The sequence below is a fragment of the Muntiacus reevesi genome, chromosome 9 (assembly GCF_963930625.1).
Source record: "Muntiacus reevesi chromosome 9, mMunRee1.1, whole genome shotgun sequence".
Classification (NCBI taxonomy): Eukaryota; Metazoa; Chordata; class Mammalia; order Artiodactyla; family Cervidae; genus Muntiacus; species Muntiacus reevesi.
In genome coordinates, this window is record NC_089257.1 from 37,792,608 (window position 1) to 37,815,290 (window position 22,683).

The 22,683-nt window shown below is 36.9% G+C and overlaps 1 protein-coding gene across 5 annotated transcripts in view; it reads left to right on the forward strand.

Moving 5' to 3' along the window:
* The window catches only part of C2CD3 (C2 domain containing 3 centriole elongation regulator), a 118,586-nt gene that overhangs the window by 20,996 nt on the left and 74,907 nt on the right, over nucleotides 1-22,683 (forward strand). For all 5 annotated transcript variants that reach the window (XM_065945599.1, XM_065945600.1, XM_065945596.1 and 2 more), the window contains exons 6-13: nucleotides 2,387-2,519; nucleotides 2,985-3,113; nucleotides 8,673-8,820; nucleotides 11,601-11,749; nucleotides 12,332-12,538; nucleotides 12,970-13,082; nucleotides 17,688-17,806; nucleotides 19,698-19,820. In XM_065945599.1, coding sequence (XP_065801671.1) covers nucleotides 2,387-2,519; nucleotides 2,985-3,113; nucleotides 8,673-8,820; nucleotides 11,601-11,749; nucleotides 12,332-12,538; nucleotides 12,970-13,082; nucleotides 17,688-17,806; nucleotides 19,698-19,820 — 1,121 coding nt within the window. The remainder of the gene's footprint in view (nucleotides 1-2,386; nucleotides 2,520-2,984; nucleotides 3,114-8,672; nucleotides 8,821-11,600; nucleotides 11,750-12,331; nucleotides 12,539-12,969; nucleotides 13,083-17,687; nucleotides 17,807-19,697; nucleotides 19,821-22,683) is intronic.

Genomic DNA, 22,683 nt, shown 5'->3' on the forward strand with positions numbered 1-22,683 from the left:
TTCATTGTGCAAAAGCTTTTAAGTTTAATTAAGTCCCATTTGTTTATTTTTGCTTTTATTTCCAGCACTCTGGGAGGTGGGTCATAGAGGATCCTGCTGTTATTTATGTCAAAGAGTGTTCTGTCTATGTTTTCCCCTAGGAGTTTTATAGTTTCTGGTCTTACATATAGATCTTTAACCCATTTTTAGTTTATTTTTGTGTATGGTGTTAGAAAGTGTTCTAGTTTCATTCTTTCACAAGTGGTTGACCAGTTTTCCCAGCACCACTTGTTTGAGATTGTCTTTTCTCCATTGTATATTTTTGCCTCCTTTGTCAACGTTAGGGTGTCCATAGGTGTGTGGATTCATCGCTGGGCTTTCTGTTTTGTTCCACTGATCTATATTTCTGTCTTTGTATAGCCAGCTTCTTTAACCAAATTTTCAGTGCTAGCAAACCATGTTTTCCTCATCCTTCCTCATTTAATAAACAAGATAACCATTTTCTGGCTGAATCCCAAAGAGGTTTTTTTAAAAAATAAAAATGCATACAGTGATTTCTGAATGGAATATTGAATAGCCATTATTTATATAGAAAAAAAGTTAATGTATATTGTTAAGTGAAAAGGCAATTATAAAACAGTATACATAATATACCATTTTTGCAAAAGAAAAAATTTATATATATATACATACACACACATACACATACCTATACAGGAATATGTATGCATAGATTAAAAATTATACAGAACATATCAAAATGTAAATCATTATTCATAGGTAGTGCCATTAATGGGAATATTAATTTTCTATTGCTATATAACAAGTTACCACAAACTTAGTGTCTTAAAAATAATACCCATTTATTACTCACAGTTCTGTGGATCTGAAGTCCAACAAAGTATGGTTGGGTTTTCTGCTTAGGGCATCATAGGCTAAAATCAAGTTGTCAGCCCAGCTAAATTCTCATCTGAAAGCCCTGGGGGGAAAATTCACTTCTAAGTTCATTCTTGTTGACAGAATCCAGTTCCTTGCTAAAATAGGACTAAGGTCCCATATCCTTGCTGGCGGTCAGCCAGGGTCCATCCACTCTAAGCTCCTAAAGCCCATGTGCGTTTCCTGCCATGTGGCCACCTCCATCTTTAAGACAGCAGTAATACATTGCATCCCTCTCATGCTTTAAATCTCTGACTTCATATCCTGCAAACAGAGAAAACTCTGCTTTATAATGGTTTGGGATGACCAAGATAATCTCCCACTCTTAAGGTAGATCATATTTGGAACCATAATTACTTCCATAAAATCCCTTTAAAACATTGTCTAGATGAGTAAATCACTAGGAAAAGGCATTTGTATACCAGTGACTGGAAATCTGAGAGAAACTCTTTTAGAATTCTACCTACATCATTTCTCAGCCTTTTGGCTAAGATCAAGTGAAGAATTCTGCATACCATAATTGGTAACCTTTATTTTTCTTTTACTTATATTTTCACGTAACAAATTGAACATATGATATTTCAGGGTTTTTGGGGGTTTTAGTTTTGAGTTTTTAAGCTATATGTTGAATTCTTTATACTAAAAAATGTTGAATGTTTATGGATCTGTTTGGGATTTTTTTTTTTGGCCTGACTACTGTATCTTTTTTATTTTTAGAAGCTATAAAAACTCTAGATCAAGATAGACAAGCACTTGGTATCTAGATTTACTTTACCTCCTAAACAACTGTGAAACCTCAAGAAAATAATAATTCTTCCCAGTGTTCCTTGAAATAATGCCAGGGGTCCTAAGCTTTTAAAAAATCTAAGAAAAGATGGGATCATATATGTATAGTGATGTAGAGTCATCCTGGTTATACTGCATGATGTATTGGGCAAATGACACATCCTCTGTTCCTCAACTTTTTCATCTGGAAAATGAGGGAAATAATAGTACCCATTTCAGAGGATTGTTGGAAGGGTTAAATCACTTCCTATATATAATATACCTAGAGAAGTGCCCAGGAAGTGGTAAGGGTTCAGTAAATGTTATCCACTATAATTGTTGTTGCTGTTGTTACTTAAGGATGGGAAAATTATTTTACTAAATTTATTATGTACAACCACCAGTTGGAACAGTCAGTGCATGTATTGCATGTACAACTGCAATAAGGAGATCGGTCTCTGTGGAATAGAGAGACTCCATTCACTGCTGTAGTGCCAACATCTAAAACAGTTCACATAATAGAAGCTCAGTAAAAATTTGTTGTAAAGTGAATGTCCTCAAGGGATTCTCAAGCTAGTGGGGAAAGTACACAAATAAGCAATTATAGTACACTATGGTAAGTTGTGTGATAGAAGAACAAGGGCTAAATATTGCAAATATGTCTGCTGGATTTAGATTTCTTGTGTTCTGCTTTTGCCCTCTTCAGCTCTGTTAGAACAAGGCAATAAACTGCGTAATGCCATGGTGATTTCTGCAATGAAATCAAGTCCAGATACTAGCATGTTGTTGGAAGAAGCTCATCCTTCTATGAAGGAAGATTTTCTTAGAGCATCATCAGAGTAAGTTGTGGGATAAACATGAATTCCAGTAGTTCATTTCCTAATAGTTTTTAATGTGTCTTTTTTGTCAAGATATGGACTAAATAATCTTGGAAATGTTCAGCAAGTAATTTTTTAATGTGGTGGGAAAGAAGCCTAAACTAGGAGTTAAGATACTCAAAATCTATACCTAGGACCTCCACTTGCTAATTATGTAAATGGCTAAATTCTTGATCTTTCTCAACCAGCATGCTTGTATATAAAATGGGTATATTTTTTCTTCCCTCTCTTACATAAATGAAATGAGATTCTAATGTAGGAAAAGGCTTTGTAAATTGTGAAGTTTTGTATATATTTAAGGTAAAGTCTAAAATATTTCAAGTCTTCCATGTTGAACTGTCTCCGTGTATACTTCTTAGCTCATTAAATTCTGATTTAGATTTTCCCATATGTTAACCACTGAAAACATTTTTTTTCCTTCCTTAGAATCAAAGCCTTATCTAGGAATCCAGTTAAAGACCACATTGAAGATCACCTCCTCCCTCCAACTGAGAATACACTCTGGAAACATGACTCAAAGGCTGATACTGGAGCCATACAGCTGCTGTTGGGCAGGTAAGAGCTCTTAACTCTCTTTTCTTTTAAATTTTTCCTACAATTTATTGTGTATATTGTTAACAGATTTATCTTCCTAAAGTAACAACACTTCTTTCGAATAACTAAGTCATTCCCTTGTTATTCATTACATATTAAATCATTATTCATTATCTACTAAATAAAAAAAAAAAATCCAATCTTTAGCCTTTTATTCTTAGCATCACTTATAGAATGGTCTCCAGTTTACCTTTCCATTCTTACTTCTCACCTGTTTCCTTAATACCAGTGTTAGCAGTGTATATTGAAGAGAACATGGATTTTAAATAGACACAGTTCAAATTTGGGGTCTATCTCTTATTACCTATATGGCCTGCACAATTTGGCAGGAAAAAAAAATAAAAGGGTTCCAAATTGGAGAGGAAGAAGTAAGACTGTATTCACAAGTGACATGATCTGGTATGTAAAAAATCCTAAAGAATCCACTGTGAGACAGATTGCAGAATAACACGATAAGTCAATTATACTTATATTTACTTGTAGTGACCAATCAAAAAATAAGATAAATGGAATTCCCTGGCGATCCATTAGTTAGGACTCAGCGCTTTCACTGCCAGGGCTAGGGTTTGATCCTTGGGCAAGGAGCTAAGATCCTACAAGCCATGCAGTAAAAAATAAATAAAATTAAGAAACAATTCCATTTATAATAGCATTGATAAGAATAAAATACAAATAAATTTAACTGAAGACGTTTAAAACATAACCGCAAATTGTTCAAAGAAATTAAAGGAGATCTAAATAAATGGGGGAAATCTCATGTTCATGATTCAGTACAATCCCTGTCATATTCATAGCTGACTTCTTCATAGATATTGAGAAGCTGATTGTAATTACTATGAAATTACAGGGGACCCAGAATAACCAAAAGAACCTTAAAAAAGAAAAAAATAGAAGGAGTCATGCTTTACTATTTTAAAACTTAACTACAAAGCAAGAGTAAGCAAGTCAGTTTGGTACTGGCAAAAGGATAGACATATAAGTGAATGGAATAGAATTGGTAGTCTAGAAATAAAGCCATATCAACTAATATTCAACTGTGGTGTCAAGACCATTAAGTGGAAGAAAGAATTGCCTTTTCAATAAATGGTGCTGGGACTGCTGGCTAGCCACATGTCAAAAATGAAGTTGGGTCCTCAAACCATATTAAAAAAATTAATTCACTATGAATTAGATAGCTAAATGGAAGAACTAAAACTATAAAACTCTTAAAACAGAGATAAATCTTTGTAATCTTGAATTTGGGAAAGGATCCTTAGATATTCATCAGAAGTACAACCAACAACAAGAAAAAATAGATAAGTTAAACTTAAGAAAATTAAAAATGTGTGGGCTTCAAAAGATACTATTAAGAAGTGAAAAGATAATCACAGAATGGAAGAAAATATTTACAAATCTTATATCTGATAAAAGACATATCTAGAATATGTAAGGAACTCAACAACTTAATAATAAATAATCCAATTTAAAAGATAGGTAAAGTTTCTACATAGAGATTTCTTCAAAGAAGATAGTCAGGTGGCTAACAGCATATAAAAGTTGTCAGCACTGTTAGTTATCAGGGAAATGCGAATAAAAACTGTAAACAAGATACTACTTCATACCCACTAGGATTAGTTCAGTTCAGTCGCTCCGTGTCCAACTCTGCGACCCCATGGACTGCAGCACACCAGGCTTCCCTATCCATCACCAACTCCCGGAGCTTGCTCAAACTCATGTCCATCGAGTCAGTGATGCCATCCAACCATATCATCCTCTGTCGTCCCCTTCTCCTCCCGCCTTCCGTCTTTTCCAGCATCAGGGTCTTTTCCAATGAGTCAACTCTTCACATCAGGTGGAGTTTCAGCTTCAGCATCAGTCCTTCCATTGAATATTCAGGGCTGGTTTCCCACTAGGATGGTTAGCATCAAAAAATCAGATTAAGTGTTGGTGAGGCTGTGGAAAATTTGGAATCTTCATAGATGGCTGGTAGCACTGTAAAGTGGTGCAGCCACTTTGGAAGATAATCTGTCGGTTCCTCAATTGTTGCATATCAAGTTATCATGTGACCCAGCAGTTCAACTCTCTAAGTATATATCCAAGGAAAATGAAAATATAAGTCCACGCAAAAACATGTACATGGATTTCAATAGTCATAACAGTAAAAAATTTCTATCAGCTGATTAGTAGATTTTTTTAATGGAGTATTATTTGGCCAGAAAAAGGGGGAAAGTACTGTAACATGCTGCAGCATGGGTGAACCTTGAAAAATCATGCTAAATGAAAGAAGCCAGTCACAAAAGAGCACATAAAGATCAAGAATCCAGCACAGGGACTTCCCTGATGGTCCAGTGGCTAGGAATCCACACTCCCAATGCAGGGAGCCAGAGTTTGATCCCTGCTTGGGGAACTAGATCCCGCATGCCAGAGCTAAGAATTTGCATGCTGCAATTAAACATCCCACATGCTGCAACCTGAGTGCCACAACTAAGACCTGATGGAGCCAAAAATAAATAAATGTTTGTATATATTTTTTAAAAAGACTTTTCTACCAGCTCCATGGAAGGCAATGGAGAGTTACTTTCAGGATTCTGAAAACTCTTTAATTACCGATCTCAAATTCCATTTCCAGTCAAACTATCAGTCGTGTGAGGGCAGGGTAAAAATATTTTCATATATCCAAGGACTCAAAAGATTACCTCTCTTGCACTAGTTCTCAGGAAACCACAGGCTATTCTCTGCCACAAAGAGAATCTAGGAATAAAGAGCAAGGCTTGGAGTCCAAGAAGCGGGGGATGTAATAGAGAAAAAAGAGAAAAGGAGCTTTGGTCTGTGTCCATGTTTAGAGCAGACACTGCTTGTGGAAGCAGGACAGGGCTTCTGTAGCGATACTTGTAAGGAGGGGAAAGGACAGGTGGAAACAGATTTCTCCTGTGTTTGACCAGCTCGAGAGGAAATGTGCAGTCCTCTTGGAGAGTTCAATAATGAAGTAATAATTGGCACATAAAAAGCTACTTTAAACAAAAACTATTTGTTATAAAACAGTTAATAAAACAAGAAAAGCTAGACGTTGTAAAAAAAAAAGTGTAGTAAATTATACTTGGCTCTGATACGATGTTAGCCCTGAAGATTAACAACAGAAAACTGTAATATAAATTTGAGAAGATGGTGGAAAGGGAACTGTGTTTCCAAGAATAGTGATTTAAGAGAATGGATCCTTCACATTTTCATAATACAAAGTCCATAAATCATTTAGAAAAGTTAAAAAATCAGAAAATAGCAGCACACATGTGTTACTTAGAAATATAAAAGTAAGTACCAGCAGAAACAAGGAGTTGAAAGTGATTACTTCTAAAGAGGCAGGCAGCTACTGTTTCTCATTATGTCTTATGATCCTATTTGACTTTTAAAATATGTACATGTACATGTTTCCCTTGATTAAAACATGATTAAGAAGAAAAAGAAGAGAGTGGACTTGTCTTGTAGCCAAAGAATACAGACAAATTCCAGGCCCCCTCTCCTTTCTTTCAACTTTTATTCTTCCTGCCCTCCCAAACAGGAACCCCGGAAAAGACAATGGCAACCCACTCCAGTACTCTTGCCTGGAAAATCCCATGGACGGAGGAGCCTGGTAGGCTGTAGTCCATGGGGTCCCAAAGAGTTGGACATGACTGAGTGACTTCACTTTCACTTTTCACTCTTATGCGTTGGAGAAGGAAATGGCAACCCACTCCAGTGTTCTTGCCTGGAGAACCCCAGGGACGGCGGAGCCAGGTGGGCTGCTGTCTATGGGGTCGCACAGAGTCAGACACGACTGAAGCGACTTAGCAGCAGCAACAGGAACCCCAAGCCACTGGCCTGTGCAGTATAGCTCTGACCTCTCTCAGTTTCTGTATAAGTATGTCCTAAGTATTGCATGGAGGGAAATGGCATGCTTTTTTGATGTGTCATAGACAAGAATACATTCAAAGAAATGTTAATTTAGAAAAATAAATAAAAAGTGGAGGACTGTATACTGAGCAGTAGAAATATTCATAACTTAAAGGGTTCCAAAGAGGGGAGAAAAACGACTAGAGGGGATCCATAAGTGGCAAATGAGAGTTGTGTAGAACATCAAGAAGAGCTTCAAAAAGGAGCAGTGTTCACAGGCTGCAGAGAAGCTGTGTGGATTGTGAAGTTGTTAGTTGGATTTGAGCAGTTAGGAAGTTGTTCTTAACCTTTGAAAGAGAGATTACTATAGATCAGTGGTTCTCAGCTGGAAGCCAGTTCCCCCCGATCCCCACTGTATGGGACATTTGGAAATGTCTGAAGATACTTCTGGTTATCACACCTGGAGGGATTGCTTTCAGGCTATTGGCTTCTGATGAGTAGAGTCTGATGAGTAGAGATCCAGAATGCACATGGTAGCTACCAGTAAAAGTGACTCATCTGACCCAACATGTCAGTAACACTAAGATTGAGAAGCTCTGCTACAGGTTAAAGAAAGGAACACTTATTGAACATCTATTTGTTGAGCATCTCTGTTCCAGAAATTTTAGGAACACGGTGTAATTTGAAGGTGAAAAGTGAAAGTGAAGTTGCTCAGTCGTGTCTGACTCTTTGTGACCCCATGGACTATAGCCTACCAGGCTCCTCCGTCCATGGGATTTCCAGGCAAGAGTACTGGAGTGGGTTGCCATTTCCTTCTCCAGAGGATCTTCCTGACCGAGGGATCGAACCCAGGTCTCCCAAATTGTAAGCAGATGCTTTTAATTTGAAGGTAGTGATCATGTATTATTTTCTTGAGAAAGAAGGGAAAAAAAAGTATAGCAGCTGCCTTGAAAGGGAAGCAGAGTTGAAAGAATTAATTGAAATGCTTAGCTCAGTGTTTGGCATATATTCAGTAATTAACATGTTCATTAAGAATCAATAAGTTTATTTGTAGATGTTTATTAAATGCTAATTAGAAGAAACTAAAATATACTTGTATTTGTATGCTTATCTTTCTTATTAGTTTACAAACTCTTTATAAGTAGAGTATCTATTTTACTTATTTCTCCACTCAACATAGAACTGATCTTTCCATAAATAACCTAAATACATATATTTTTGCTTAATAGAAGAAGGTGTGTTTATGAATTAGTCATTCTTCACAAAAACAGTATGTAACATTTAACTCAATTGAATTATAGTCCGCTCTTTACTTTTTTCCCTCCCTACTAGACCATGAGCAGCACAAGAGTAGAACAAGTTAGCTTAGCCATCTCTGTACTATTCAGGACCTAACATCATGCCTGGCACATAATAGGTGCCCAGTAAAATGTTTGTTCAATAAATGAATGAGATCACAATCAGAGTCTGTAATGCAATTTTTGAGTGCTAGTTGTTGACATCCCAGAGGAGGAGGAATATGATATAAAAGTATTAGATAGTCTTCTATATAATGTAAGTCTCTGTTTCATGTATTTTCTTCCATATTTAGAACTTTAGAATGTTTAGCAAAAAAAAGAATAACTAAGATGAAACTTCTTTTAAAGTTCTGTTTTCTTCTTCTTACTTCTGCAGTGCTGAATTGTCCCAAGGTTACTATTGGGATGGCCTAGGCTCTCCTCCAGATTCCCCATCTCCTGGCAGTGATGTGTATTGCAGCAGTGAGCCCAGTGACCCTCAGTATGACCAGAGTCTCCTGGAGAACTTATTTTATACGGCACCTGTAAGTTACTGAATCTGAAAGCTTAGGAATTGGAGAAATTAATTAAATAATTACTTCTCTTGTGTTAATCATAGAGTTATTAATAATATTAGTGGGTGTAGGCACATTACCACTTGCCAGACAGAAAGCTATTCATTTTACATACTTTAATTATAACAGCAGTCTGAAAAGGAGGGTGTTACCTTCTTTCTACAGATGAGGAGATAAGACTAGTAAGATTAATTATTTTGTCCAAGTACACATATAAATAAGTGTTAGAACCAAGATTCAAATTCAGGTTTGCCTGAGTCCAAAGCCTATGGTCTTGATATATTGTATGGCTTCCTTAGAGCTCTTTGAAGGAAGAGCTAATGTAGGTATACTCTCAGAACCACCCTTGACTGGTATCTTTTCAGATACAGATGTTCTAGAAGTACATCTACTCATGGGGAACAAATATCCCTACTGACCCTTAAGAAAGAACATTCTCTTTTCAGGCAGTTTTAGCATTTTCAAAGTTGTTTCTTATATCAAGCTATATGTTCCATTCATTGGTTTAGCATCTTCTAGAGTATATGGTGAAGAAGGAAATGGCAACCCACTCCAGTGTTCTTGCCTGGAGAATTCCAGGGACGGGGGAGCCTGGTGGGCTGCCGTCTATGGGGTCGCACGGAGTCGGACACGACTGAAGCGACTTAGCAGCAGCAGGGTATATGGGGCTTCCCAGGTGGCACAGTGGTAAAGAATCCACCTGCCAGTACAAGAGATGCAAGAGACTAGGGTTTGGTCCCTGGATTGGGAGGATCCCTTGAACTAGGAAATAGCCACCTACTCCAGTATTCTTGCCTGGAAAATTTCACGAACAGAGGAGCCTGGCAGGCTACAGTCCATGGAGTCACAGAGTCGGACACGACTGAGCCCGCACAAAGTATATACAAAATAAGTTCATTTACTCTTCCACAAATAATACTTTATATTTGTGAAGATTGCTGTCATATTGCCTATTTTCTGTTTCTCCAGGTCAGCACAGATACCTGAAATACAATGTAGTTTTATATCAGCTCAGTGGAAAGCCTGAGAACTACCAGGGTACAGAAGAAGCAGGGAGAACTTTTACATGAGATTGTCAGGAGGGAGCGTCATGAGGGATAAGGGATTTTAACTGAGACTTGAAAAATAGTTTCAGAGCAATAAAGGATGTAAAATAGGAATAGAAAGAATGACCTGTTTAGAGAAGCAGTTTGTGTACTACCCAGGCATCTAGTTTGCTTGGGTAAGAATTCATGTGGAGGGGACATCAACAAGGTGAGCTAGCACACTGCAATCAGTCTGTGAAAGTATTTGAATACTAAGTGAGGAGGAAATGACATGACCTAAATAGTGTTCTATCAATGTTAACCTAGCAATTATGTAGGCGGCCAGCTGAGAGGAGAATAACAGGAGCAGATAGGAAGCCATTTTTGGTATTGGAAGCATGAGACAGAGAGAAAGACAGACAGAAAGAGCCAGAATGAGAGTGGTAGCTAGCAGTGGGGTTGGAAAAGAGGAGATGGATTTAAAAGACATTGTGAATTGTTAGGGTTTCTTGACTTTCTACAATAAAAGTCATCACTGATACTGTTACCCGTAGGAGAAGAGAAAGGGAGCTTACTTTGTTTTTTAATTGGAGGATAATTGCTTTATAACTTTGTGTTGGTTTCTGCTATACAACAACATGAATCAGCCATAAATATAAATACATTTCCTCTCTCTTGAGCCTCCCTCCAACCCACCCCATCTCACCCCTCTAGATTGTCACAGAGCACTAGGCAGAGCTTCCTGTGTTTTATAGCAATTTCCCACTAGCTATGGGAACTTACATAGATTACACATTTTCTGTGTGCCAGAGAATTTATGTTACCTGTTATTAAGAACTGTCCAAAATGTTTTAAATTTATTATTTCATTTAATTCTTTTGCTAGCCCTATGAGATAGTGTCATCTCTTTTACATATCATGAAATAAAGGCTTTAAGAGATGTTAATTGTTAGTAATTATTTATAGATGGCAGAACTAGAATTCTTACCCTGGTCTGGCAAAAAGCCCATGTTTTTCCCCCTAGAACATATTACCTCCTAAGCCTTGAGCACTGCATTAGAGTGGTGAAAAAAATTAGTCTTTGCACCCATATAGTTAGGTGATACTGTACAATCATTTTGCCTCAAACTGTAGTAAAAATAGAGGCTTTGGAACCCATGGAGATCAAGATCTGCCTCTACTACTTACAGCTGTGAATCTTGGAGAAGGAAATGGCAACCCACTCCAGTATTCTTGCCTAAAGAATCCTGTGGACAGCAGAGCCTGGTGGGCTGCTGTCTGTGGGGTCACACAGAATCAGACACAACTGACGCAACTTAGCAGCAGCAGCAGCAGCTGTGAGTCTTAAAGGCACCTAACTTCTCTCAGCGTTCATTTTCTCATTTGTAAAAATTGAGGTGAGAATGCCTTATAGGAATGTAATATGTACTAAAAATACACTTGCAGCATTTAACATAGTACCAGATACATAATAGGCAATCAGTAAATAGTCGTTATTATTATTGAGAATTTGAAAGAAGAATCTAATTTTATTTTCTTTGAACTGAACTTGCAGGTTATTTTTATGAACTTTGGGTTATTTTTGTGTAACCAAGAGAAACATAGGATTGTCTCCCTAGTATCAGTTCTTTCTTGATTACTACTTTCAGAGAAATGTTTTCATTACCTCTGTCCCCAAAGCAGTTATCTTTTAGTGCCTCTCTTCTCTTTTCTGTCCCTCGATAGAAATCTGATACCAGCGTCAGTGATATCTTCAGTGAAGATGATGATGTCCCTTCTAAAACAATGAGCCAGTCAAAAGCTCTTGCCAGATCTCCTAAGGTTCTAGAGTCAAATGATCATAAGTCGAAGAAGGAGATGGGTAAGAAAAATAGGTGAGCCTCTTTATGAATGCTTGTTTAGAGGCAAAAGCAAGGAAAGATGATTTTCACAAGATCTCCTCATGTGAATTGACCTGTGTTTGCCAACACTGTCAGACTGATTAAGTGAATTACAGTAATGCATTAAGTATTGCAATCCTTAAACATGTAATAACATGAAAAAATGGATGTAGTAAAATGGTTAAGAGAGAAAGCAGAATTCTGGGTTGTATTTGTACTCTGTTAACACTTAATGTAGAAAGTATACATAAAGAATGCAAATGAAAAGGAATACACAAAAGTAATGATAGTAGTTTATATTAAAGTAATAACTGAAGTAAAGTCTTGTTGAAAACCTGATTCTCTAATATCAGTTTCTATACTTGTGTGGAGATAAGCCTTTGGATTATAAGAATTTTTTTATAGTTTTTCAGATTTTTTCACTGTAAATTAGGACTAAGGCCGTTTCTCAGTCCTAGATAACTTGTGCATTAAGATGCCTGCTGCCCTTCTTTTCTCCTGTTACCTGTACAAACTAGATCATTTCATATTTGGCTTCTGACAGTCTACCTTACTACCTGTATGAACTCCTTTCAGAAATCTTGTTGAACAGCAGATGCTATCAGAAACTCCAGAAGATGCCCAGGTGATGACACTAAGTGTGGATAAACTGGCCCTTCTGGGTAGAACACATTCAGTCAGAATCATCATCGAAACAATGGGAGTTCCTCCAGATAGTCCTCAGGACACCTCTGGCAAAAAAACTTTTCCTGGGAGACCACCTAAGCTGACGTCAAAAAAGCGGTATGTCTCTCACATGGGAAAACTAAATTTGACATTTCTGGAAAGTGTTTGCGATGAGAGGAAATAATTATATTGTACTTAGTGTTTTCATATGCTTCATCAATCAATAAAATGTACTAAATCTCCCACTAGGTCCCGAGCACGAAAAGTCTAAGAATAAAGAAACTTAAGAGCCAGGCTCTGTTCTTCCATGCCTTACAGTCAGCAGGAGAGAGAAACATTTGAATGGCTGCCATAATAGAGCTTTAGGGGCCAAAAGAAATGTTTTACATGAAAAGTGCTGTAGGAACAAAAGATTGGTGAAGGTTTTGAATAGAGGAAGTCCTCTGAGGACCTGGGGTTCTATAAATAGGGCCTTGAAAGATATGTAGGATTTATCAGAAAATAAGATTATTGTTTGGTTTGTTTTTTAATTGTTTTGATTTTTTTAGCACCTTCTTTGTGGAATATCACTTTCCTGTGGGTTTTTCCAAAAATGGATTGAAAAAGACCACTTTGATTACTGAGGTGGTTCGACTTGCATCTAGTAAAATTATAGATGGAGGTAAGAGAGAATTTGATTTCTGCTCCTTAGACATTTTGACTTTGGGAGGATTTTTGAATCTGTAATTACTCATATGCTCCTATATTATCATAGAATCTTAGAGGTAGAAAGAATTTTGAGGTGACTTTATCTTATTCCTTTACAAGTGAGGAAACTGGCCCAGAGGTTTATCCTGTCCTCAGGCTATTCTCATGCAAGGCAGTGACATAGCAGTAACTATAACTCAAAACTTGATTCTTAAATCACATTCTTGCAGCTATTATTGTTTTTCTTTTCTTCCCTTTTTAAAATATCTTTATCAAGATACAATTCACATACCATGTCATTACCCATTTGAAGTATACAACACAGTGATTTTTAATATATTCACAAGTTGTATAACCATCACCACAGTCTTAATTTTAGAGCATTTTTATCCCACCTAAAAGAAATCCCATGCTTACTAGCATTCATTCTTCAGTTCTCTCTTTGCCCCCTTTCACTAAGCAACTCCTGTCCTACTTTGTCTCAGTTTTCCCATCCTGGACATTTGATTTAAGTGGAATCCTACGATATGTGATTTTACTGACTGGTTTTTTGACTTGCAATAATACTTCAACTTTCAATATTTAAGTTGCTTTCTATGTGTTGCTATTAAAAACAGTGCTTCAATGAGTAGTATTGCACATACATCATTTCTTATTTGATGTATTTCCAGCCCAAACATTAAAAATAAATACCCTTAAAATAAATCCTTATTTGCCCTTAAAAACAGCACCTAAAGTAATTTAAAATACTCTTTTACTAGAGTCATTTGTTTCACTTTCTCCATCACCTTAAGGAAGAATTAGGACACTTACATTTTTCATATGTTTTCTGTATACTTAAATTATTGATAGCAACAAAAGGTACTGTGCAGGTTTGTTCAGAGCATTTGAGAGTATATAGTTGATTCTGCTGGCTAAAGTATGTTTGAGAAGCTTTAATGCAATTAATCTGCTTTTATCAAACCCCAATGCAAAGAAAAATGTTGGATTCTTTTCTTAGGTCTTCCCTCTTCTACCTCCTTCTATCCATATGACATTTGATGAGCTCCTTAAAATTTCTCTGAGCCTCACATTCCCCATCTATAAAATTGAGGTACAGCAAGGACATGGTTCTGATATGCGTGAGTTTCAGTTTACGTAGTATCTACAAAGCAAGGACTGCCTGTATTACACAAGGGCTTAATGTACAGTCAGATAGGATAATGAATGTAAAAACATTAAACTCTAAAATAGCATGTAACTAATAGTAGTTTACATTTGGGGGGCACTAAGTTATCAGTTTTTTACATACATTAATCATGTGATCCTTTAAAACAAATATAGATGAGGAAAGAGGAAGCTAAGACATAAATCAATTAAGTAACTTGTCTAAGATAATACAACTGATTTATGGTTGAATTAGAATTTGCACCTAGAACTTTTTTGATTCCAAATTGTGTGTACTTAATCTGTATTGCTTCTCATGCATTATTATTGTTGGCCACAGAGACTGAGTATTCCTTTTGTCATTCTGAGAAGGATAATATGGGACATATGGAATAAGCATCAAATCAAGAATTGGAAGAGTTCTAACTCTAGTTATACCAGACAGTTAATTCTGTGACCCTGGACACAATGGCCTTTCCATCTGTGGGCCGCTCTCAATAATGACATGCAATGGACAAGATATTTTCAGTGTCTCCTTCAGCTCTTTTAAAAGAAAAAGTCTTTTAGGGATATTGCTAGCAATTTGTTTACATGAATTTCTCCTTTCATTATTGCCTTAACTCACTTTTAGTTTAATAATGAGCTTAAGAAGCAGAATTATGTAAGAAATAAAATAACAGTGCCAAGACATACTTAAAGTAGTAAGGAGAAATCCGAGTAGCACCAGGTTGATATAAAGTTCTTTTTATAAAAGAGATTTTATAGTGTTTTAAAGGTTTCATAGTGTTTTAAAGTTTTAAAGTGCTTTTTCATCTGTTACCTCAGTTGGTCCTCTCAGCACACCAATGAGGTGCAGGTATTGTCTTACTTCTCTTTCCATGGTGGGAGAAGCAGGGAAACTGGTCTAGTGAGTGTGGGTTTGCTGGGACCAGACCTTTTGTTAACAGTTCCTGTGGATGGATCCAAATAACAAGGCCCAGATCCTGTCCATGAGTACCAAGAGAAATAAATAGAGTCAAGAATTAAGATGGCAAGGATAGAGATCAGTAGATCAAGTGGGCTGTTTGAATGAATATTAGAGATAGTGGATGCCCTGTATCTGGGCATTTTTGTGTGGGTTCTTCAGATCCATTTTAAGGGTCTAGAAGTGAATGAACTGGAAGATCGTTTTACAGGTGATAAATTGTGGCTGAAGTGGTTCTTTAGTAAATAACAGAACTTACTCATATATCAAATGATTCTACCCCACATTCCTGTTTTAAAAAACCTGTTAAAGCCCCATAGCAGGGAACACAGACTCAGATACTACCATCATTTTATCTCATTCACACTTGCTATTACAGCAGAAACCTTTTCCTTTCTATCTAAAAAACAGACTCTACTCTGCCCAACACTGCAAACAAACATCACACTTGTCCAAGTGTGACAAGAGGAGTCCCCTAGTCTTCAGTCAGAAAATAAACTCATTTTCATTATTATAGCTTTTGATTCAGTTCTTCTCTTCATTTATCCCTCACTGTCCAGCCATCTCCCTTCTTTCATTATACTACCTATCAACTTGTCTTTTAAAACACTAAGCCATACCTTACACCCAGTGAAGCGTATGGTATGTCTCTTTACATATCCAGTGTTCATATGCTTGACACTGATGATTTCTCATAGCAAAGCAGAGCAACGTAGCCCTCCTTATCTTCTCTGTACTGTACCCAGGATTTTCTCTTTGTCTTTGTTATTTCAGTCCTGTAGAGGATAGTCACTCAGTTGTGTCCGACTCTTTGTGACCCCATGGGCTGTAGCCCGCCAGGCTCCTCTCTCCATGGAATTCTCCAGGCAAGAATACTGGAGTGGGCTGCCATTCCTTCTCCAGGGAATATTTCCAATCCAGGGATCAAACATGGGTCTACTGCATTGCAGGCAGATTGTTTACCATCTAAGCCACCAGGGAAGTCTACTATTAAGAGACATTTCTAAGTATAAAGACAGGTCAACTTAAAATGGCTGATTCATGTTGAGATTTGATAGAAAACAACAAAATTCTGTAAAACAATTACCTTCAATTAAAAAAATTTTTTTAAGTATCAGCAGATATATCCTTGCTGCCACTGCTAAGTCGAGTCAGTCATGTCCGATTCTGTGCGACCCCATAGACGGCAGCCCACCAGGCTCCTCTGTCCCTGGGATTCTCCAGGCAAAAATACTGGAGTGGGTTGCCATTTCCCTCTCTAGTGCACGAAAGTGAAAAGTGAAATGAAGTCACTCATTCATGCTAACTCTTAGCAACCCCATGGACTATAGCCTACCAGGCTTCTCCATCCATGGGATTTTTCAGGCAAGAGTACTGGAGTGGGTTGCCATTTCCTTCTCCGATATATCCTTGACTTTACTTTATAATCTGTAGGCAATACATTAGAATATGTAATGAATTTGTACACCTTTTCCAAAGTAATACCCAAGATAAAAATAACAATAAAGTTGTAAATGGCTGTTATCAATCATATGAAATAATTTAGATGAAGCTTATCTCTCTTAAAGAGATGGGGACTAGGAAGGTGGTCAGGAAGGAAATACAATGTGCTTTTAACTTTGTATGAAAAATAATGATCAGTTCCATGCTGCTGCACATTGTTCTGTTTTTGCCAAATAAATCCTCTCCTTCAAAGTACTGTCTGAATGCTTTATTAAAACTCTGCTTCTGGCCTTTGTTTTGGAATCTGTTACTTGTGTAGCCACCTCCTGCTCACTGTCCTCTGAAGCTTCTACTTCTTTTCTGCTGTTCCCTGACACCTCGGTTGCCCTCATGCTGTCCCCTGAAGCCTCAGTTGCCTTCCCGCTGTCCTCAGAAGTTGTGATATTCTTCCCGTGGTCCTTCCAGCTCTGGTTGCTCCATGGCCGCAGAAAGCTGCCAGCACCGTGAATCATGCCACTTTTCCTGTACTTCTGTTACTGATGCAGTGGGGATATCAAAGCAAACACCCTGCTTTCCTTTGAGAAAGACCATTCCCTTTACTTTGGAATCAATATCCTCATCCAGTTGCTCTTTAAGTTCTTTCCAAGCATAATGAATGTTTGGCATTTCCATTGAGCACCACACGATCATGGTCACAAAGCCCACATCTCAGTTAAGGAGCACGGGTCTACATAGCACACAAAGACCTAGCGCCGAAATGTGGGCCGGGACTGCTGCCAGGGCTTCCACGGCTCCCTTCCCCTCAGTCAGCTTCTCAGCTGACTGCTTGAAGTGACTAATCACGGTGGGAGGCACAGAGTCAAAGTCCTATAACCCTAACACTTCTGTGAAATTACACTGACTGGATTTCTAGAAGAGATTTTAGTTAGATTTGAAAGAGAGGTGGGTGGTATCAAGGCATGAATTGGTGAAATGGCTCTAGTTGGATGGTGTGACATGTGCTTACGTGTCTGGTTCTCCTTACAGTGGTGAAATTCCAGCAAAGATCTGTGTTTCCAGTACAGTTTGGTGGCCCAATGATCAAACACTGGTGGAATTCCAGTCTTACTTTCCAAATTTACACAAAGAAAACCCCACAGAAAAAGGTACTTCCAAGTGATTATGACTTTTGCCTTACCATTTAGTCACACCAGGGATTTGGAGCATACTTAAAATTGTATTTGTATCTTCAACTAGAAATTTCTGCAGGCTCAAACACTAGTAATACTTATGATTTATTGTCTATTATTATAATTTTAAATTTCTGTTTAGTATTTATCATAAGCTAGATATTATGCTAAAGGCTCTGAATGGATATTATCAAATTTAATCATTAAAACAAGTCTGTGAATTAGGTACCTGCTATCTTCAATTTGATGAAAAAACTGAGATTTAGTGAAATAACTTAGGTCTAAGCTCGCCCTAATAATAAAGCTAATAAAAGACAAAGCCAGGACTCTATCCCAAGTCTTTATAGATCCTAAGTTCTTAAGCTCTTTGCTATGCTCCCTGCTATGGAGAGTTGACTATTTGGATTGATACAGAATAGCAGCCTTAATTTGAGGCTCTACTTTCTTTTTTCAGACAGAATATATAAGGTATCCATCCCATATCCAAAATAATATATTGTGGATAGCAGTTTTATCAGCTAATTCCAGCTTTATAAAATCCACTTGCAATTGGTACAACAAAAATTAATTATGTCATGGGCAGTTGTTACTTCCTTCAATTAAAAGAGTGGTTTTTATAATATTTGACCTCTTTGATATGGATAGCATGAAGAATGCATCTTGTTTTCTTTTTGTTTGTATTTTCAGGGGATTTAAATAATATAGGTTCATTTAAATAATATAGGGTTAGGGTTAGGTTCAATACAGCAAAATAGGAGGAGAAGGAAAAACATAATTTCACAACCTCAAGACACCTTTATAAGCATTTCAGTGTATTTGCATTGAATCAGTAGTTAATGGCTTTTTCTAATTATAAAAGAATTATGTTTTTAATAGAAAAATATCTTTAAAACACAAAAATCACCTATAATTTCTTCACCAAGAAATAGCTGTTGTTAATATTTATGTATGTCATTTTTATCTTTTTCAAATGAATACAGTATATGTATAAATCTTTGACAGTATTAGGATAATTTTATATGTAACTTTTATCCTTTTTTTAATTTAACATTGTCTTAAGGATTTTTATTCTTTTTTTCAAAAATATGTATTTATTCTTCCACATAATTTTATAAATATGTGAAGGTTTTACTATATGTATATAACTTAATACCCTATTTCTCATAAACATAACAAAAATTGTTCATATTATTTCAAATTTTAGTAAAAATTATTGTAGCAGCTGTGTATTCCATTCTAGGAATGTGGTATAATGAATAATTCCTGATTATTGAACATTTAATCATTTCTCATTGTAACTTTTAAAATATACATTTGCATATAAAATTATTAAGTATTATTATTCAGTATAAATTTCCAGAAGTGAAATTACTGGGCCAAAGAATATGAATATTAAAAGCTTTTTACTATTTTTTGCTAAATTTGCTTTCAGAAGTAATGCTGCCAGTTTATATTCCCAACTTTAGGCACATGACAGCCTCTCTTTCTCCATAACCTTGACAGTATTGGGTATATTTTATAGTTTTCTTAGTTTTAATGACAAACATTTGTATCATCTTAATTGCACTTTTTATTTTTAAGAGTGAAATTAAACATTTTTTGTAAGAACTAACTCTTAAAAAGAGAAAAAAATAATCTCCTAACTTCTTTCTGACTCCTGAAACCCTTTCTAATCTTTCACAGAGAGGTGGTGAAACCCAAAAGGGAGACTACAAGGTCAGAATATGGGCTCCCACTTCAGTCAAATAATTAAGCTATTGACTTCATAAAGCATGGATTCCTTTATAAGTCATCATATGTTGTCATTTTTAGTCCCTGTGGCTCCTGTTTAATTTAACCCAGACTTTTTCTTTCCTTCTTTTCTCAGCCGGAAGTCATTGGTTCCGCATCACTTCCTTTACGAGCTGTCATGCTGTCTGAGCTGCTTTGTTTCAGTGACCAGCTTCCAGTACAGCAGGAGAAAGGTCAGACTCCTCTTGGCCCCATCAAGGTGGGTATATACACATTCAGGGAGTCAAGTATTAATGGAGCATGTGTTACTGGCTGGGCCTGAGAACGTAGCAGTGTAGAAGACCAGCATCTTAACTTTTGCAGCTTATATTAAAATAAGTTAACACAAGTTCTCCGAAGGAGCTAAAGGGTGTGCTGTGTGATACCCTGGAGGAGGGCATGGCAACCCACTCCAGTATTCTTGCCTGGAGAATCTCATGGACAGAGGAGCATGGCGGGCTACAGTCTATGGGGTTGCAAAGAGTCGAACCCAACTGAAGCAAGTTAGCGTGCACACACATAATGACAGTAAGTACCTGGGAGGAAATAGAAAATGGAAAGATGTCTCCAAGGAGGAGACATTTAGGTGATAATTGAAGAATGAGAGGAAGAGACCACCGAGGAAGATCATTCCAGAGAAAAGAATGGCACATGCGAAGACCCTAAAGTGAGAATGGGCTTGACTTCATCAGGGGTCAGAATGTTGCCACACAACAGTGAGCCAAATGGGAGATTGGCTAGACAGGCAGGAGTCATATTGTTCAAACTTTGTAGTAAGAGTAAAGGTCTTAATTTTATCTTAAGAGCCAAGAAGAATATTGAAACAAACATAAAAGTAATACCTGATTTATATTTTAAAAGATGGCCCTGTGGAGAATATTGTAGGGTACAGGAGGGAAAATAGGGAATCTACTGCATCCAGAGAAGAATTGATTGATGGTTAGGATTAGAGTAGTGAACAAGGAGAGAAGTGAATGAGTTTGTGTCTGCATGCTGAATGTAATTCGTCAGAGCGAGAGTTCTTTCCTTTTATTCAGAAGCATCAGTTTCTTAGGTGGAAGAAATTTTTTTTTTTAGAGCTTACCCTAATCATTTCTTTAATTGAAGTATAGCTGATGTGCAGTATAAGTTATGGGTGTACAGTATAGTGATTCATGAGTTTTAAAGGTTATATTCCATTTATAGTTATTATAAAATATTGACTATATTCCCTGAACTACACAATATATCCTTGTTGCTTATTTTACATTGTACATAGTAGTTTGTGCCTCTTGATCTGCTGCCTCTGTTTTGTTTTTGCCCCATCTCTCTCCCCACCACTAATTTGTTCTCTGCATCTGTGAGTCTCTCTTTTTTGTTATATTCACAAGTTTGTTGCATTTTTAGAGTCTACATATAAGTGATACAGTATTTGTCTTTCTCTGTCTGACTTATTTCCCTTAGCATAATACCCTCCAAGACCACCCATGTTTTTGCAAATGGCAAGATTTTTATTCTTTCTTGTGATTGAGTAGTATTGCATTGTATATACACCATCTTCATTATTCATTCATCTGTGTTGGATACTTAGGTTTAATTCATATCTTAGTAATTGTAAATAATGCTGGTATCATTGGGGTGGATGTATTTTTTCAAATTAGTGTTTTTGTTTCTTTCATATATGTATCCAGGAGTGAAATTGCTGGATCGTATGACAGTTCTATTTTTAATTTCTTGAGACACCCCCATACAGTTTTCCACAGTGGCTGCAGCAACTTACATTCCCATTAGGTGGAAGAATTTGAATGTGTGGCTTCAATATAGCTTTGTCCTGTGGTCCTGGTGGGCTTTTGAAATCATCACAGCCGTGCATAAAACATGTCCATGGCTCCTTATCACCCACAGGATAAACGGGCCCATCGTATGACCCCAGCAGACCACTGCAGCTATCTCTCTTGCAGCTTCCCTACCAATAGCCGTGTCAAACTATGTAAAGAATTGCCAAGGTGTCATGCTGGCTTATGCATTCATGCTTTTGTTCTTGATTTTCGTGCTTCTTCTCCTTGGAAGCCCTCTCAGCCCTCCTTCTGGCCTTCTTAGTAATAAATACTGTTTAAAGACTTGTTTCACTTATCATTGAAAAAAATCAATATAACATTATTCTTCCCCTACCAAAGTCTTATTTTTTTGCTTTCTTAGTCCATTCTGGACTGTAAGATTTACAATCAGAAAGGAGTAATAAATAGAACTGATGGACTAGAAATTGTTTCTATCCTGGCTTTGTTGAGAGAAGTACTGTTCTAGATAGATTGCTGTCTATATTCAATAGAGGAAAAGAATTTTGCTGTGGATTTCAAATAAAAGGTACAACAAGTCCCCATTGTCTCTAGTAATTCAGTCTCATAAAATAGTGACCATTTTCATTCTTCATTTATCCCACATCCTCTTTTACTTTTTAACATTTTTAAGCTTTGAAAAATAATTTCAAACTTAGAGAAAAATTGCAAAAATAGTACAGAGAACTCATATACCCTTATTACCTGAACTCAGCAATTATTCTTCATGTTTGCTTTATAATTATCCACCTCTTCTCTCTCTCTCTTTTTGTCTCCTTCCCCACTCTCTGTCTCTGTACACATACACAATTTCTTTCTGAACTATTTGAGACTATGTTACAGACATTAAACCTTTCTCCCTGAATTCTGTGTGTTTTTCCTAATAACAATTAGGAAGATTGTTATTCTTGGGCTTGCCTGGTGGCTAGCTGGTAAAGACTCCTCCCACATTGCGGGGGGGGGTGGGTTCGATCCCTGGGTTGGGAAGATCTCCTGGAGAAGGGAATGGCTACCCACTCCAGTATTCTGTCCTAGAGAATTCCATGGACTGTATAGTCCATGAGGTTGCAAGGAGTTGGACACAATTGAACAACTTTCGCTTCACTTCCTAATAACAAAGGCAGAATCATACATAATACTGTACAGTAATAAAGATCAGTTTAACAGCAATACTATATTCTATCTATAGTCCATACTCAGATTTCACCAGCTATACCAATACTTCCCTTTGTAGCATTTTTTTCCAGCCCAGGATCATCTGCTACATTT